The sequence below is a fragment of the Amphiura filiformis genome, chromosome 3 (genome assembly GCF_039555335.1).
Source record: "Amphiura filiformis chromosome 3, Afil_fr2py, whole genome shotgun sequence".
In the NCBI taxonomy this organism is placed as follows: Eukaryota; Metazoa; Echinodermata; class Ophiuroidea; order Amphilepidida; family Amphiuridae; genus Amphiura; species Amphiura filiformis.
Window position 1 is genome coordinate 13,090,171 of NC_092630.1, and position 19,212 is coordinate 13,109,382.

Consider the following 19,212-nt stretch of genomic DNA (forward strand, 5'->3'; position numbering starts at 1 on the left):
TCATAAGTAATATTGTGATAATCAACTTACTTTGTCTCCACACCCCTAGCCTTAACTGCCTTGTAGTATTCATAACCCTGTTTTGGTGGCACCCTTCTATCTTCTGCACCAATCATAAGTAATATTGTGATAATCAACTTACTTTGTCTCCACACCCCTAGCCTTAACTGCCTTGTAGTATTCATAACCCTGTTTTGGAGGCACCCTTCTATCTTCAGCACCAATCATAAGTAATATTGTGATAATCAACTTACTTTGTCTCCACACCCCTAGCCTTAACTGCCTTGTAGTATTCATAACCCTGTTTTGGTGGCACCCTTCTATCTTCTGCACCAATCATAAGTAATATTGTAATAATCAACTTACTTAGTCTGCACACCCCTAGCTTTAACTGCCTTGTAGTATTCATAACCCTGTTTTGGTGGCACCCTTCTATCTTCTGCACCAATCATAAGTAATATTGTGATAATCAACTTACTTTGTCTCCACACCCCTAGCCTTAACTGCCTTGTAGTATTCATAACCCTGTTTTGGTGGCACCCTTCTATCTTCTGCACCAATCATAAGTAATATTGTGATAATCAACTTACTTTGTCTCCACACCCCTAGCCTTAACTGCCTTGTAGTATTCATAACCCTGTTTTGGTGGCACTCTTCTATCTTCTGCACCAATCATAAGTAATATTGTGATAATCAACTTACTTAGTCTGCACACCCCTAGCCTTAACTGCCTTGTAGTATTCATAACCCTGTTTTGGTGGCACCCTTCTATCTTCTGCACCAATCATAAGTAATATTGTGATAATCAACTTACTTTGTCTCCACACCCCTAGCCTTAACTGCCTTGTAGTATTCATAACCCTGTTTTGGTGGCACCCTTCTATCTTCTGCACCAATCATAAGTAATATTGTGATAATCAACTTACTTAGTCTGCACACCCCTAGCCTTAACTGCCTTGTAGTATTCATAACCCTGTTTTGGTGGCACCCTTCTATCCTCAGCACCAATCATAAGTAATATTGTGATAATCAACTTACTTAGTCTCCACACCCCTAGCCTTAACTGCCTTGTAGTATTCATAACCCTGTTTTGGAGGCACCCTTCTATCTTCTGCACCAATCATAAGTAATATTGTGATAATCAACTTACTTAGTCTGCACATCCCTAGCCTTAACTGCCTTGTAGTATTCATAACCCTGTTTTGGTGGCACCCTTCTATCTTCTGCACCAATCATAAGTAATATTGTGATAATCAACTTACTTTGTCTCCACACCCCTAGCCTTAACTGCCTTGTAGTATTCATAACCCTGTTTTGGTGGCACTCTTCTATCTTCTGCACCAATCATAAGTAATATTGTGATAATCAACTTACTTAGTCTCCACACCCCTAGCCTTAACTGCCTTGTAGTATTCATAACCCTGTTTTGGTGGCACCCTTCTATCTTCTGCACCAATCATAAGTAATATTGTGATAATCAACTTACTTTGTCTCCACGCCCCTAGCCTTAACTGCCTTGTAGTATTCATAACCCTGTTTTGGTGGCACCCTTCTATCTTCTGCACCAATCATAAGTAATATTGTGATAATCAACTTACTTAGTCTGCACACCCCTAGCCTTAACTGCCTTGTAGTATTCATAACCCTGTTTTGGTGGCACCCTTCTATCTTCTGCACCAATCATAAGTAATATTGTGATAATCAACTTACTTAGTCTGCACACCCCTAGCCTTAACTGCCTTGTAGTATTCATAACCCTGTTTTGGTGGCACCCTTCTATCTTCTGCACCAATCATAAGTAATATTGTGATAATCAACTTACTTAGTCTCCACACCCCTAGCCTTAACTGCCTTGTAGTATTCATAACCCTGATTTGGTGGCACCCTTCTATCTTCTGCACCAATCATAAGTAATATTGTGATAATCAACTTACTTAGTCTGCACACCCCTAGCCTTAACTGCCTTGTAGTATTCATAACCCTGTTTTGGTGGCACCCTTCTATCTTCTGCACCAATCATAAGTAATATTGTGATAATCAACTTACTTAGTCTGCACACCCCTAGCTTTAACTGCCTTGTAGTATTCATAACCCTGTTTTGGTGGCACCCTTCTATCTTCTGCACCAATCATAAGTAATATTGTGATAATCAACTTACTTAGTCTCCACACCCCTAGCCTTAACTGCCTTGTAGTATTCATAACCCTGTTTTGGTGGCACCTTCTATCTTCTGCACCAATCATAAGTAATATTGTGATAATCAACTTACTTTGTCTCCACACCCCTAGCCTTAACTGCCTTGTAGTATTCATAACCCTGTTTTGGTGGCACCTTCTATCTTCTGCACCAATCATAAGTAATATTGTGATAATCAACTTACTTTGTCTCCACACCCCTAGCCTTAACTGCCTTGTAGTATTCATAACCCTGTTTTGGTGGCACCCTTCTATCTTCTGCACCAATCATAAGTAATATTGTGATAATCAACTTACTTAGTCTGCACACCCCTAGCCTTAACTGCCTTGTAGTATTCATAACCCTGTTTTGGTGGCACTCTTCTATCCTCAGCACCAATCATAAGTAATATTGGAGTCTTAACCTGAAATTAATGAAAAAATCAATTATTAATTATGGAGCTTTTTATAAAGAGCGATAGACGCATAATTACTGAATCACCAATTCTCAATTTATGAGATGGTTTAATAATCAAACACTGTGTCCTTTATTGTTAATACATAAAAAAAAAGTGGATTTACAGTTTGTCACAATTCTAAAAATAGACTTTTCACAATATTTCCTTCATTTTGCTTGATCAGCAGTGGCATGCACAAGGTGGAGGTGCTCATAATTTTGAGCATTTGGGGAATCAATAACTTGCCCCCCTCCCTTTTTGAAAACCTGTGCAATCTTCTCCATGAAACAGGACCGCATATTATCCAACATGCACGGTTGTTTGATGTATAGAGGCCCTCCATCAATTTATCGATTGGCTCCAAACAAAGGAATTGAACCGGTGTCCTTCACCGTAGTTATGGCGGAGTGCAGTCCATTCAATCAAATGTTGTCATCAACCTATTTGATCGTAGTGCAGGGTTATGTGTGTGAGCTTTTGTTGAATGCATTTGAGTAGTCAGCCATATTTACGGGATGATACGTCACATGCAAGGCCTCTATATAGAATTGGCTTCATTATGAACTAAATGCAAACTATAGATGGGGCTATTTATCCTAAATCATATTTCTTTATTTGCAAGAGGTAGGTGATTAATACTGCCATTAAAACAGCTGGAATATGTGAAACAAGCAACAAGGAAATTTTATAAACATATTTTATCAAACAATAAAAGGAATTATTTGTAGTAAAAGCTTGATAGAATAATTTCCAGTAACTAAATAGCCCCACCAATTTTGTCATTGACAGGCACATTTATATCCGAAAAAGCTTTAAAAATGCTATAAAAGTGAATAATTTGGTAAAAGAGGGGAAATTAAAGTTGCGAATGACTCAAAAGTATCTGTATACATTAGCATGATATCGCTTTTAGCTGTTTAAGCCTAAAATTTGGTTGTATTGTACATTATGTTTTGTTTTGTTTGAAAAACTAATAAATGATCCCATCAAACAACCGTGCATGAATTTGAATTTAAACAATTTCTTTCATTTTATAAGATACCAAAGAATAAACACATTTATATTACTCAATACACAAGATATGTGCACAAACAAACCTGATATTTCTGCAGTAGTCCTTTTAGAAAAAGTTTGCAAAAGAAAGTCTTTGAATTTGGTTTCACTAAAATTTTGCATCATCATTTACATTGTATATTAGCAATAATTCAGTATGTGCATGTACTTTTCCATGAATCACAAATTCCTATCTTCTTGTTGCTAATTTCAGATTCTGATATGCCCACGTAATAAGTTCACACAAGCCGGAACATACTCAAAACAATATTTCAGATGAAATTTCAATTTGTTTACCTTATCAACATGAGCTATAGGTGATCTCTGTAACATTTCTTTATATGTCTTTGCTGTAGGCACCAAATGTGGTTTGAATTCTTCCAATCCCGCCTCTACGTAACTCCTGTAAATAGAATGTTTGGTTGAAACAGCTTATTTTGAGGGGTTACTGCAACAAGGCCCTAAATGTGACACGATCAAGGGAAATGAGTTGGATGTCACCAATATTGATTTTGAGATATTAGCAAAGAAAGTGTTAAAATTCTTTTGTTTTATATTGTTTTCAGCGATCGATAAATTGACATAACTTCACAAAGAAAAGTTGTATCAGCATGGGGTTTTCAGTTTCTGAAAGCTCTAGATGTCCTTTTTAGAAACATGTGTCAGACTCAGTTTTGACCAGGGTCGTCATGTGACTCATTCCCCTTGATCATGTCACATATGGGCTATTCCATTTAAAATCCACACTACACCTGTGGAAGATTGTGGAAATATCTACCACAGGGGGAGTATGAATTTCAAATGGAATGAACACATTAGGCAGCTCCATTTGAATGTCATACACCCTCTGAGAAAGATTCAACCGGAATCTTGCACAGAGGGGGTGAGAGTTTCAAATGGAGCTGCCTAATGTGTTCATTCCATTTGAAATATATATATATGGTAGATATTTCCACAATCTTCCACAGGTGTAGTGTGGATTTTAAATGGAATAGCTCAATGCAACCTACAATCTACGAAAAAAGTCCTTGGAACGCTTGGTACACTCTGTCGAAATTCCGTGCAGAATTTCATATGATCATGGAAATGACGTATATTTTGCCTGGGAACAAGCATGACATCTACAACAATGATTTACCCTTCCCTCTCCCCATCAATCAATGTTGGAACACATTGGGAAACCACTGAAGACTTTGGTATTTCTCAACATTGCACGGGGGAGAGGGGGTGACAGTTTTCCGTTATTTACACGCAAGCGTTTCAAGACTTTTTTCGTTGATTGTCTCTACCGAATGCAAAATATTTCATCTAAATTTCGTTTTTGTGTCATAACTCAAAACGGAATGTCGTATGAGCTTCATATTGCACACGATTTGAGAGTGGATTATATGCTTTGAAATCATAACAAAATTGTTAATAAAGAAATTGGTTTATTTAGGGAGTGGTCACTGAAACCATCCCCTATGCTAAACAACACACGTTTAAGTAATTATGGCTCTAAACTGCTCTAAAATGTCATTTTTGTCCCATAACTTAAAAACAAAATGTTGTATGAGCGTCATATTGCACACGATTTGGGAGTATATAATATACCTTTGAATCACAATAAAATTGTTGATAAAGATGTTGGATTATTTAGGGAATGGTCACTGAAAACACCTCCTATGCTAAATTACACACATTTTGTATTTATTACTAAAATCTCGTGTTTGTCTCATAATTCAAAAACACTACAAATATAGTTTTTAAAAAATATTACAATGTTTTGCAGCATGTTTTCCAAAATGTTTTTGAATTTTATTAAAACGTTCTGTACCCTTTATAATAAAATCCAACATGTAAATGTTTTCTGTAAAACTTGCGTTTGCTGAGTATAGGCTTATCCGAACGAATCAGAAAGATTGTGATGTAACAATTTGAAACAACTCATTTCTGAATATTATTTATAATAAGATACGCTTTTGCGTTGATAAAAAGAAAATAATAAAGAAAACAACAATTGAATACACTTAAAGAAAAAAATCGACCACCACGGGACTCGAACCATTCGCATCAATGAATAGTCAAAAGATTACCAGTCGAAGGACTAAGCCGTTGCGCCAAGCTGCCATTTTGCAATCAAAGTAATCAGTTTTGGTCTTTTATAGTAGTCAGGTATCGGGGAAAGTGTAAAGCTGCATAGTGCAAATGGCAAAGTGGATCAGTTTACCATAATGACAAAATGGTCCAAAATCCACATTTTATGTTTTTTAGGCCGTATCTCATGGAGCCTGACGTTTGTTTACCTTGGCTACACCAATTGAGAATGTTTGAATACAAAAGGAATGACAAATTGATCGCATTTATGACATTTGTTAACAGTTTGCCATTTTGAATTGAAATAAATATCTATACGTATATATTAATATCAATGCAGGGCAAACTGCTCAGTATGCACGCTATTCAATGCATGAGGTCCTGGGTTCGATTCCCAGGCGGTATTACTTTTTCTGTTTCATTTATTATTTGCGACGGTGAACCCGGTGAAAATATTTGTTTATTATAAATACATGAAGTATACATTTTTGATTTATTTTTTCTGTCTTTCTTTCTTCCTTTCTTTCTCTATGTTTGATTAATTAATTACATTATTTCTTTCTTTCCCAAAAGCCCCCAAATGAAATACTTTCCGATTTAAATGTGATCTTATAATAGTCCTACAAACTCCCTCCGCCCTACCTCACATACATCCCACGCCCAACACCTCGCACGCACACACCCCCACATTATACACACACCCCATACACAAAAATGTGAAGCACAAATCTGCTGAAGATAGTTGTTACATCATGTCAAAAACAAGTTAATGCTACATGTATCTACTGAAGATAGTCGTAGTTTATTATTGACTTCCTTACAATCTTAACGTACACTAATATTTAATTAAAACTCATTTTTCTGTTTTGTAACGTTCATTCACCTATCTGACAAGTGCTATGAAGGTGAACTTTAAATATTAATTTCAAAAATAAATTAAACAACTCGGAATCATGCACCTTAGAGCCGCGATCGATTTCTCGGTTTTGAGATATAGCATAAAAATTTCATTAAATGCGTGTATGTTAGGGTATGGGGTGTTTCAGTGTCCACTCCTGAACCAACCAATTTCTTTATCAACAATTGTATTATGATTCCTAAGTACATGGTCTACCTCCAAATCCTGTGAAATATGAAGATCATACAACATTCTGTTTTTGAGTTATGGGACAAAAACGACATTTTAGAGCAGTTTAGAGCTATAATTGCGAAATGTGTGTATTTTAGCATAGGGGGTGATTCCAGTGACCACTTCCTAAAGAAACCAATTTCTTTATCAACAATTTTGTTATGATTCCAAAGCATATAATCCACTCTCAAATCGTGTGCAATGAGAAGCTCATACGACATTCCATTTTTGAGTTATGAGACAAAAACGAAATTTAGATGAAATATTTTGCATTCGGCAGAGACAATCTACTAAAAAAGTCCTTGGAACGCTTTGGTACACTCTGTCGAAATTCCGTGCAGAATTTCATATGATCATGGAAATGACGATATTTTGCCTGGGAACAAGCATGACATCTACAACAATGATTTACCCTTCCCTCTCCCCATCAATCAATGTTGGAACACATTGGGAAACCGCTGAAGACTTTGGTATTTCTCAACATTGCACGGGGGAGAGGGGGTGACAGTTTTCCGTTATTTACATGCAAGCGTTTCAAGACTTTTTTCGTTGATTGTAGCTACCCTATAGACATTTGACAATTCTCGCGTTTCACAATACGATGCGCCTCCAGCACAAAATACACAGTGCATCATGGGAAAATGAGTCGATATCCAAAGCCTGCGTAATACGAATACAATACAGGAACATGCATCATTGTGGATTTAAATGTCATTATAATGATGTTACATGCGAATGCACACTAAAACAACAATTTACAATTAGTAGATCCATTTTCTACCTATTGATCACAGGGAATCCTTCGTGGAGCTGTTTTCAACATATTTATTATCACACTCGCGTGAAAATTCAATAGCAGCTAGAATGGTGATGTCGACTCTGGAGTCGAAATTTTTACTGCCAAAAGCAACCACTGGCGGCGCATCGTATATATTGTACAGATCTAAAAATAAAATATGGCACCTCGCAGCTATTGATTATGGTCTTCTTGACTAATGCTGGTTTCATACTTTCTGCCGCTTGCCGCTGAGCGGCGTGACGCTTCATCATGCCGCTTGCACTTGTCTGCAAGCGGAGCGGCACAACGCTGAGCGGCAGCGGCATGACTCTGAAAGCCACTCTTGCCGCTCAGCACCGCTCCAAAATCGTTATTATGTTCTCATACGTAAGAGCGGCACCGCTCTGAGTTGACTTGAATTCAACTCCCAGTGGTGCTGCCGCCACTGCAAAGTGGTGGAGTGATCGATATGTCGGCTTGCCGCTTGTCATCGCTAGCGTTTCTGGTGCGACTGCGCATGAAGTAAAATCTTCAGAGCGGCAAAGCAGCAGAAAAGTATAAAACCAGCATTACCTCTCAATTTCAAAGTTTTATGTTGGAGTATATCCACAAAAAAATGTTTATTTCAAAATTTCATTTGATTCCAATTCTGCGTTTGCAAATTATGTATGATTATGAATGAATCTGCAAAAACATTTTGCACACAAAGGTTTCCAGTGGTATAAAAATCGCAACTTTTTTTTAAAGAAGAGTGTAGTATGAGGCTATGGATCACAAAATGCCCCTTTAAGATGCAAATTATCCTTTGATCACACCTTACCAGAAAATATCAGAACTTGAAGTCTAATTGGTCACCATGAGTGACACTCCAATGTGGTGGTTTTTCTGTATAGCATTAAGATGGTAGCATGGGGCTATGGAGTCTCACAATTTACTCATAGCAATTTGAATCACTACACATAATGCAAATTATTCTTGTGCCAGTTTCTTTATCAGATAGACATGTGAATCCAAATTAACTCATGAAAATGTGTTGTTTTTTTTGTTGTCCACACCCCTGCAAAAGTTTCCGATAGAATCGAGGTATACTTACCAATCAGGAATATCCGTAGATCCAAGCAGAGCTAAGGGCAAAACAATTAATACAAAGTTATTTCTGTATATGTGATCTTGTTAGTGCAGCAAAAACTGTGCACTTACCAGTCTGGAATATCAGTAGAACCAGTCTTAGCTAAAGGGCAAAACAAAGAATACAGTGCACAGAATAAATAAAGTAATTGGGGATGAAAGTCCACTTATAACAAAAAGCCTGAATAAGCCTGAAAAACAGCATGAAAATGACCAGAATGGCCCTTAAAGCGGGCTGAAAACAAAAGAAATTGTGTAAATCTGGACAACAAAAAAGCCTGAATTCAGGCAAAAGCCTAAAAACTTGCATCCCTGAGTAATGGTTATTTTAACAGATTCTGTTGGCAAAATATTAGAAAAGTCTAATTGTGCGCTGTTCTTTTATTGTCAATTTAAGACATTACTACTTCAAATTGATTCAGGAAATCCACTGTCATCAATCATGCATATGGTCCCTAACATTATTGACAGTGAAGCCGCCAAGACAACTTGGTGGTTGAAAGAAGCTTTTTGCATTCTTAGAAAACTGAGGATGAGAAGTCTACAATAGCAACTCATGCCATCTAAGGAAGTTAATTGCCTCAAAGGATGTGATGAGTTGCCAGCATAGCGCTCTATGTGGTTACCAATGGTTGCCAGTCTGAAGAAGTCTAGTACCAGTATTACTAAAATGTGAGTCAAGATTTTATCTTAGAATTATCAAATCTCAACTATCATTGTTATCTCAGCGAATAAAAGGTACACAACAAGATTCCTATTGGGAGCGCCTGCACAGGTACACCATTGCTAAGGTACTTGGCTGGTACTGTGCAGTAACAGGGGAGTACCAATGTAGTACCAGTGCAGTACCACTACTGGTGGATCCAATGCAGTAGCAGCATTGGTACTGTGTAGGTACTCTGTGTGTACCAGTCAGGTACTTTAGCGACGGTGTACCTGTGCAGGCAGCTACAATAGGAATATTGTAGTGTTCTCTGTCAGGGTTTTCCGATTGCTTGCACAGAGAGTTCTAATGATTTCCTTACTTAGACAGTTCAAGGTAAGAAACCCCATTTGCAATTGCTGCCAAGTGTTAGATTTGACATGTTAAGCACTTGACAAGATAAGATGACAAAGGGCAACTATTGCAAATATGTCATTCTGGTTCTAAAGCCAGAAAGCCTCAACTCACAATCACCTGCTCCCTCAAAATGAGCATAAAGTCACCAGGGCGCTATAGAAGATACAGTCGATGTGAATTTAGTGGTACCCTTTTTATGCACAAAGAAGTCTTATAACGTAACTGGTATCATATTTACTTTGAATATTGTATTTAAACTTTGAATTTCCAAATTTGATTGAATACGATAACAAGTCCCTCATATCATTTTTACTTTGATTTAAACATATGGCAGCTATTTCTGGGTATTTACTTACATGCAATGTTTACGACTGGATTTCTTACACAGCAGGCCTTGTAGAAGCCCTATTAAATAATTGCAAACATCATGAGCAGGAGGAAGAAAAAAAGAATTTCATATCTTTAACTTACATGTATATTCAGCATGACAATTAGAAAATAAAAAAGATGAGGTTTAATTCAAATATTATTTCATGATGTTACATCAGATACAGTTTTGATAAAGTGTACTTTTAAACAGCCACATATAAACCAGATATATTTTCTTCTCCAAGACCAGAGATTGTATACTCAATGCATGACTGATGTGTACTGAGATATTAAGGAACATGAACAGACCTTTTCTCTGACATGCATGAATAGAATAGAATAAAAAAAAGTGCAGTGATTTATAGTGCGCTACGCATAGGCACAACACCTAGACGTTGATCCACAAGCCTCAGCACACTTTACAATATAGAGTATAGAGTATACTCCCTTAGAGAACACATACACATGGTATTATGGGATTTGAACCTCCCATCATTCCACAGGCTATAATTTAGCACCCTTGATACAGTTTAATAAGGTATACTTACTGGATATTGGCCAATGAGATGTGTTGACAAAAAGCCTCCATGTGAACCTCCCATAACCACAACTCTCTCCTTATCTACAAGGCCAGTAGACAGTACCTGTAGAGCTGCACCCTGTGAAACAGAAAGAGATTATTAGTTCATTGTACAATACAATAATTACCTCTATATGAAATGAACTAAACCCACAGCTGACTATAGGTATATTTGGTCATCCTTGGCCAACCAAGAAGTGACTACCACCATACCAACAACAGGCATGAGAATTTTAGGATTAAAAACAGAATTCAGTTTTTTTTACTCAAAATTTTCGCAACTTAGTTTAATTTCAGCCTGTTTTTTGGTACTTTTTGCCAAATTTCGCGCACATTTTCAGTTTTCTCATTTTTCTCATTGTAAAAATACTCATTTGCTAAATCAGCTATACATAATATTCTTACGTGTACATCCTTGACATCTTGGCTTCCTACTTTGCCAGGTAGAGACAACACACCAGCCTGACCAAATCCTAGTGAGCCTCTAAAGTTCACTGCAAAACAAGTAGCAAAAGTATGTGCAAATATGATTCTACACACAAGCTGCAGAAATTGTTTATTTTGTATTTATATGGTATTTGCAATCCATCCCTACATGCAGAAATGACAGTGGTTCTCATGTGTCCATTATTACTGATAATTATGTCTTCCTGATTGAAGATGTTTACAAAATTAAAGCACCCCCACACACCTACCAATAAATACACTCCACCCATCTAAACCCTTGTATGGCCGCTTTTTCAAAAACGCCCAACTAGAAAACTGTGTTCTCAGAAAGATGATGTGCTCTCAAAAATGAATTATATATAGTAAGCAGACTTTGGAATGACTGTTTGTATCAGGGGTGTGATTGGTGCTTTAAGAAAAAAAAAACAAGGCAATGAAATTGCAGGCGGAGCTGGAGCTCTCGCCTGTTGCGGCCGGGGTCCAGGGGCCCGCTTAAGGGCCCCTGGTGGGGTCGAGGCAGCGCCTGGTAGAATCAAGGGCCGCCCCCTGAAGCCAGAGGGTTTTACACACTTGAGCACCACTGGAGATGCAATTTCATGGGGTAAAATGCAAAATGAGAAACTGTTAAAATACTTCACTTTATAGTATAAAAACATTTATTATCTGTGAATACATACTTCCAGTATCATATCATTCACATACACATGAGAAATTGCATCACCATTTTTGCACAGTACAGTGTGTCTATAAATCATCCAGTCAGGGTTCTAAGGAATTTTCATTTTAAAATTGGAGATTTTCTCATATCTGGAAACTGAAAATTCCGGAAATGTGACATCTCTGTTAAGCATTTAGCTCTTGGTCAAGGGCCACTCCAAAAGCGAAAAAAAAAATCCGGAATTTTTTTTTAATCCCAAAAATCCGGAAATCCGGAAAAATCCGGAAAAATCACACTCCTGTTGTATTCATCACACTGCCCATCAAAGGATAGAATATGTTTGTGTGTCTGGACTTGTAAAAACCTCTAATCGAGGACATTTTCAAATTTATAACACAGCCAGGGACATTTGATAATCATGGAAATCCCTTTGTAAAGACTATTTCTGCATATACCCTACCTATTTTAAATGCAATAAAAACAACATGGTACATCAACCCTTATGGGGATAGTAAAAACACAAAGTGTGTGCTCAAAATGTCCCTGGTTATACGGAGAAAAAAATGGGTGTAATAGGTGAGTGGGGTGGGGGCATGTGTGTATGATACTACATATACATACCCCTCTATAAATTACATTCTTAAACACTTAAGAAAGTTCCTGAAATCTTATTGGTTCTTAGTCGTGTGATATGACATGATATCACACACTGTAGCGTGTGCGTGTCGATGTGATACTCATACACATTATTTGAACCAATCGTAGCAGCCACGGGACTGATCGATTCTAAGCCCTAGATAATTCCTTGTAAAATGTAAGATTTAATTTGATTAAAATGTGGTATACTTATGATTAATATATTTATTTGAATTGAAGTGTTTAAGAAAAGGTATTGTTTTTAGCCGCTGTCGTGCATCTATCATCTAGCGGCTAAAAACAATACCTTTTTTCTCTAACTATAAGCTATGAGTTGGGAGTTGGATGATGGGTTTAAGTATAAGTCCTTAAACAAATCCCAATATACACACCCACATACAAATTGTGACAATTAAACTTTGAATTAATGACAATATTATAGGAACTTACCTATTAGTATAGCATAACCCATCTTGCAAAAGAAGGCACATGAAAGAATGTACTCAGCAGCCACTACACAGTGTGGACCACCTGTCAAAAGTGTTACAGAATAAATGGCTTAAGGGAACTGGAATGAGCATTTTGACAGTATTTTTTGTGGGACATGAGACCACATCAGACATATCGAATTGCATTCTGAATACGAAGAATGTCTTTCTAATATCAAATAATTTTCATTTTTTGAAATTCACGATATAATACACATTTTATGACAAATTGTTAAAATTTGATATTTTTCACATTTTGATATATAACAGTCCTCAAGTAAATTTTATAAATCTAATGACATATTCTTAAAGTGTATGTAGCTGGGAGGAAAAGCGACCATCAATTGAAAATTTTGACCTTTCATATTGAAGATATGGAATTTTTTTGGTGTTTTGGGACAAAAATCCATATCTTCAATACGAAAGGTCAAAATTTTTAATTGCTTGTCGGCTTTTCATCCCACATACATACACTTTAAGTATAAATCATCAGATTTATAAAATTTACTTTAGTACTGTTAAATATCAAAAATATCAATTTTAATGATTTGCCATAAAATGTGTATTACATTGCTAATTTCAAAAATCTAAATTATTTGATATCAGAAGGACATTCTTCGTATTCAGAATGCAATTCGATATGTCTGATGTGCTCTAATGTCCCACAATAAATACTGTCCAAACGCTCATACCCCACCCCTTAAAATCCATTGACAGAAGAATAAAATCACATGAACCAAATTAAATTGCATTATCAAATCATCAAGATGAAAGCAGACTTGCATTAGTTTTGGTGTATATTGAACAGTGCACTATGTGACCTGCTCTGATGAAACCCGCCATAAGTCGCACACAGCCATTTTGAGATATGGCGAGTCAAAGTTGGGAAAGAGGTGAAAAAACCTTGCCGATTTTGTTTTTCAGTTTTTATTATTTTTGATTCCTTAATATGTTTACTTTAACCTACCATTGAAAACAAAATATTCTTTTACGCCTAAAGCACCCAAATCTAGCATTTTCTGAGCCACATCCACCAATTCCTTAACATGTAATTTTACAACTTTAAAGCCATTTTTCTTGCATTTGCCTTTTCTTAATAAATGTGTCACTTCTCCCCTTCCCATTGAAAAAACGTAGAAATGATATGAGGACCATACAGGGTGTATCAAAATGATTGGTGCCGAAGACTTCTTATTTTTTTGCCGAATTTTTTTCCTATTTTTTGTGCCAGTTTGGGGTTAATTGTTTAAATATTTGTGATTGTAGTAGTTTTATCTTCTCTAAGAATTTTAGATCATAAAGATAGCACATTCTATTTAGAAGTTACATGATTCTAAAGGAAAGTAGGTATTTTTACACTTTTCATCGTAACGCTGGATCAGTAGCGCACCATTTTCAAAGCCCTATTTTACTGCAAATACCTTGCGAGGATGATATGTTGAAAATCATGGAAATGTTTAATACTTTCCTTTGCGTATTTATTCATTCATAATATATATATAAATGTTATAATCAATATTTATTGGTTGAGAGTAATATTATTGACTTGAATAATTTAGGTGGTGTGAAAGAAGTTTGTGTATCAACACCATCCAGGGCGGTAATTTAAATTGTATTATTGCGATTACTAAGTAGATGGTGTGGCAAAATGGCTATCGACTGTAGACAGTGTAGGTTAGTTTAGACCTGGTAAAAGTTATTGGAATTGCTCCACAGTGTTCCACACTTCAGTGTGCATTCATAGTTAAGAATCACTGGTCGACACAAAGCTATGGAGAAGTGCAGAGAAGATTTAGGAAACAGTTTCTAAGAGCAAGGCGTATCCCATGCAAACATGCTATAACTTGCAATGCTTCAAAATTTGATATGGGCAGTTACAGAATGGATCCATCCCAGGTGTTAAGTTCTTTCACGATAGGGCTTCACCTCACACTGCCAGAGTCGTAAGGCGGGGACTTCATGAACTATCTTTCTAAAAGTATGTCATAATGTGTAAAGCAATTTTATGTTATGTATACTGAGGGGAGATATTGAAGAGTATGTATGCAATAAATGGTCCAAGCAGTGAACCTATTCATCTTGTGTTGTGTAAGTCAAACCATGATTACGTCGATCTTCGTTTATATGACAATAGCTCCCAGATGCATCAACCTATCAACTTCAGATTAATAGATCAATAGGTTAACATATGCCCCTTTCTACTTATAGTACAAAAACTATATTAATTAGCAAATTAAATTTTTGATATATTTTTAAAAATGTCACATAGCCCGGTACCAATCATTTTGATACACCCTGTATAGTATGTCCAAGAAACATAATTTTGGTATCAAATGAAAGTGGAAGACCTATACTATATGATGACATCAAAAACTTAATTTTCAAAATTAGTGACTTATGTCTGGTTTTGTGGGAGCGGGTCACATTATATATAGCAAAGTGCCTTGCAAACAAGGTGCTTAACCAACAACTGGTTCATCCATGTTTTGGATGAGCAATCACAAACTTAGACGGCCCAAAAAATGCTTAGGCCATCCATAACCCATCCTATAAAAAGTCCCTGAAGAAATAAATTTATAGTAGAATTTCCTTTAAGAAGTTTAAATTGTTGCAAAACATAAAGCTTCTAGACGTCTTTAATAAGGTAATTTCTGATGCATTGTCATGGTCTCAATGTACAGAAGTAACAGAACAGTTGCCATTTTGCAACTGCGCAATTTGTTGGCATAATATTGTGGTGCAATCGCTGCCAGCTTAAATCCCAAGTCAGAAAGGCAATTGGTCTGTGGACCGGCAGGTTTTGGATCCTGGCTAACCACCGCTTATAAATATATCAGAAGTATTGGATACAATTTTCAAATAAAATTATATATGGATAATGATTCACAATATAAATTCACATTCATTACTGGATTAGCTAATCACAGTACTTACCATGTGGAAAGACAATAAGTGGAGGTTTCTCATCTCCAGTTTGTGATGGCTTCAATAATATACATTCATACTCCACAACATCTGCACCTGTACAAAATTTTAAATTTTGACAAACAGTTAGCATTACAAAAGTAAAATATGGACTTTTATATGGGGATATATAGCAATTAAATCCTATTTCATCATTAACGCATGACCCGCCTGCAAATTCAACCTACTTAAGATACAGCTATGCTGCAAAGATGGACACCAATACTTGTTTAGATAAAAATATATTGCGTTAATGGGCACGCAAACAGAGAGATGCCCACACGCACAGACACCTAGCATTTCTATAGATCCGATTGGCAATATTTGGCGGAGGTGCTAAATATCCAGACAGATCATTTATCTAATAGGACTAAACCAGGGTTTCAGAAGATTTATGATATATTGTTTCAGATCCAGAAGATCTGGTTCAACCACAGAGATTAGACCCAAACAATGTCAACTTCACCTTGTTTTCATGTCACACAGGACAAAACAGTGTAAATTCAGATTATGTCACCTAGCACTTTGATTTGTCTCGTGCCGTGTGTAATGCGTTGTGCCAACAAACACACACTAAGTGCTACGTGCATAAACTTTTGTAATGCTCAACCTTGATGACACAAATTATGGTTCAATATCTTTTTTGGGTTGATAAATGCTGAGAGGTACATGCACACCTTTTTGGTCTCCATGAGTGACAAAACAATATGGCAAATTTATCCCAATTTATGCATTAAAATGAGCAGAAATTTGCATAATTTTGGCAAAATTTGGATTGGTCATGATTAGTAATGTTAAATACTGCAAGTGTACCACAGATGGGAGAGATCGGATATTAATGATTTTAAGCAGCCTTTTCTTTACAGAAACACTGGCATGATTTTGGCTGTAAAATAGGCAATTCCTGGACATCGTAGACTTTGAGGGCCAGTCGTAAAAAATAATGACGGTCAACCTATATTTTTTCCCAGCCAGAGGGATCAGGCAAGGGCTAATGTCAACCATCATAGTTGTCGCTTAAAACTGAGTCGCTCCTGTGAAGAAAAAATGATATTTTCTTAAGGAAAATTTAGCACCTATGGACTCTGATTTGGTGGTGTGAGATCTGAAGAGTCGGTACTCCTTGGGTCTCTTCACACTCTGTACCTACCTGATCCCTCCTTTGATGGTTCTCCTTGACACACCACTATTTCCCATGAGATGTCATCATATGTAACAGGTTGACTATCAAGACACTGCCATGATATGGTGTGTTCTTCACCTGCCGATGGAACTTGTCCAAGAACCTGCAAAATAGTAAGACAAAGCAGTCATGTATTATCTGATGCTATCAGGCACAGTGATTTAAATTATTGGTGCTCCCAATCCCATCAAACTTCAATGTGATATGTTTTGCCCAATTCCTTTTACAAATTAAGCATACTATTTACCATCCAGCGCATATTATTTTGCACAAGGTCCTATGCACATTAGACGCCGCACACATTCATACAAGGACTAACGCTTAAAAAGGACTCTGCAAGAGATTATATCCCTACTATTCATGTATTGCTTCTAATTGGAATCAACAGGCCAGCAAAGTTTTTACAATGTTTATGTTGAATGCAAAGAAGTTGAATAGCATCAAGAAACCTGCAAAAGCATGAGCATTGTCATGTATATTTATTTAGTCATTCATGTGTAATTTGGTGTTGATCTTGAAGACAGTTTTGCAGAGTGAAGGATTTCTATGTTTTATGAACATGACTGCAGCATTTACTTGATATATACTCACAAGATGCGGTGGTGTGTTAGGCGAGTTGCGTGTAGCTAGTATCATCCCATCGTACATGTCCAGTATAACCCAGCAACCATACTGAGGGTCATTGGTCACTCTGGTCACTACCCTCGTTGATGTATTGACCATCACTATTTCCTGAAAAAAAGAAGAAATACTCACTTGTTTGAAATTGAGTACCAAACTACAAGCAACTATAAGCAACATACAAATATTCCCATGGTAGAGTTGAGACTCTCAAAACCCCATTGACCATAATACAAACACACTCCAACCTCTGTGAATTATGTGTACTTCTGTATTGAATGTCTTAAGTGTGATCTACTATTTCTTTTTCTAAATGCTTCAGAGCATCGAAGCACTAAAAGGATTTTTTTCTGTGAAGATCATGTGGCTGGATAACAGAGAGCTCCAAACAAAAGAGGTCTGGATAAGAGAGGTTGGACTGTACAAATACAGTAATGTCATAAATGAACAGCAGTAAGAAAACAAGAGATTCAAAACAATAATAAAAAATCAAACTCACTTCTTTGCTTCTCCAAGCAGTTGGAAGAAAGATGCGTTCATTGTCATCCGCCCAACACTTTTTTGGCAAGGACACACAGTATATTCCTGGAAACTGGTCTGGGCCTACGAAATAAAATTTTAAAGATTTCCATAAACATAATATGTTAAAATGATTTTATATTTTGAGCAAATTAAACAAAGATAAAGACAACAATGCTGCAGATTAATTAATAACAAAACCACTAATGGATAAAGGCACTAAATCTGACAAAAGCTTGAAATACACTCTACAATTAAATTTAAATTAATATAAGCTAAATAGCTGCAAAATTGTGTGTTTCCGCTTGTGTTGAATGTGACCCAAATTCATGAAATCGCCTTTGTGTACAATTAAGAAATCCCCTCAACATTGAGAATCAGAAGGGTGTGATGCCTCGTTGTAACTAAGATATAAATTGCACACTGTTTATTCCTAGCCTTATACTCAGACTGAAGCTACAAAATGTATTTAACATAAATCTCTAATAACTTACCATCTGGAAGCATGACTGTGTGAACAACTAATGTATTCTCTTTGGTTGCCCAGTCATACTGAAAAACGAATAAAAAAGTAATAATAAAAATATTTAATAATTATTAAATGCACTTAAAGTTCATTTAGCTGATGATCTCAGTGCTTTTGCAGTGGTCTTAAAAGTGACATAAATAAATATGATGGTCAAGGCAGTGAACTTATAATTTGTTAGTAAATTGTTCACTTCATTTAAGGGATCTAGAATGAGCATTTATGGCGTTTCGACAGTATTTTTGGTGGGACATGAGAGCACCTCAGACGTATCGAATTGCATTCTGAATACTGAAGCACGTCTTTCTGATATCAAATAATTTTCATTTTTGAAATTCACGATATAATACAAATTTTATGACAAA

General features: G+C 36.4%; 1 protein-coding gene across 4 annotated transcripts in view; it reads right to left on the minus strand.

Annotated features, from left to right (window-relative positions):
- LOC140148064 (acylamino-acid-releasing enzyme-like) overlaps window positions 1-19,212 on the minus strand; it is a 66,919-nt gene that overhangs the window by 10,269 nt on the left and 37,438 nt on the right. For 3 of the 4 annotated variants that reach the window (XM_072169918.1, XM_072169915.1, XM_072169917.1), the window contains exons 10-21: window positions 18,816-18,873; window positions 18,302-18,405; window positions 17,773-17,913; window positions 17,149-17,284; window positions 15,969-16,055; window positions 12,997-13,077; window positions 11,211-11,299; window positions 10,774-10,884; window positions 10,213-10,261; window positions 8,762-8,792; window positions 3,983-4,088; window positions 2,493-2,599 (exon numbers count right to left, since the gene is read on the minus strand). In XM_072169918.1, the coding sequence (XP_072026019.1) occupies window positions 2,493-2,599; window positions 3,983-4,088; window positions 8,762-8,792; window positions 10,213-10,261; window positions 10,774-10,884; window positions 11,211-11,299; window positions 12,997-13,077; window positions 15,969-16,055; window positions 17,149-17,284; window positions 17,773-17,913; window positions 18,302-18,405; window positions 18,816-18,873 (1,100 nt within the window). Of the gene's footprint in view, window positions 1-2,492; window positions 2,600-3,982; window positions 4,089-8,761; window positions 8,793-8,868; window positions 8,900-10,212; window positions 10,262-10,773; window positions 10,885-11,210; window positions 11,300-12,996; window positions 13,078-15,968; window positions 16,056-17,148; window positions 17,285-17,772; window positions 17,914-18,301; window positions 18,406-18,815; window positions 18,874-19,212 lie in introns of all 4 variants that reach the window. The other variant, XM_072169916.1, reaches the window with a different exon arrangement.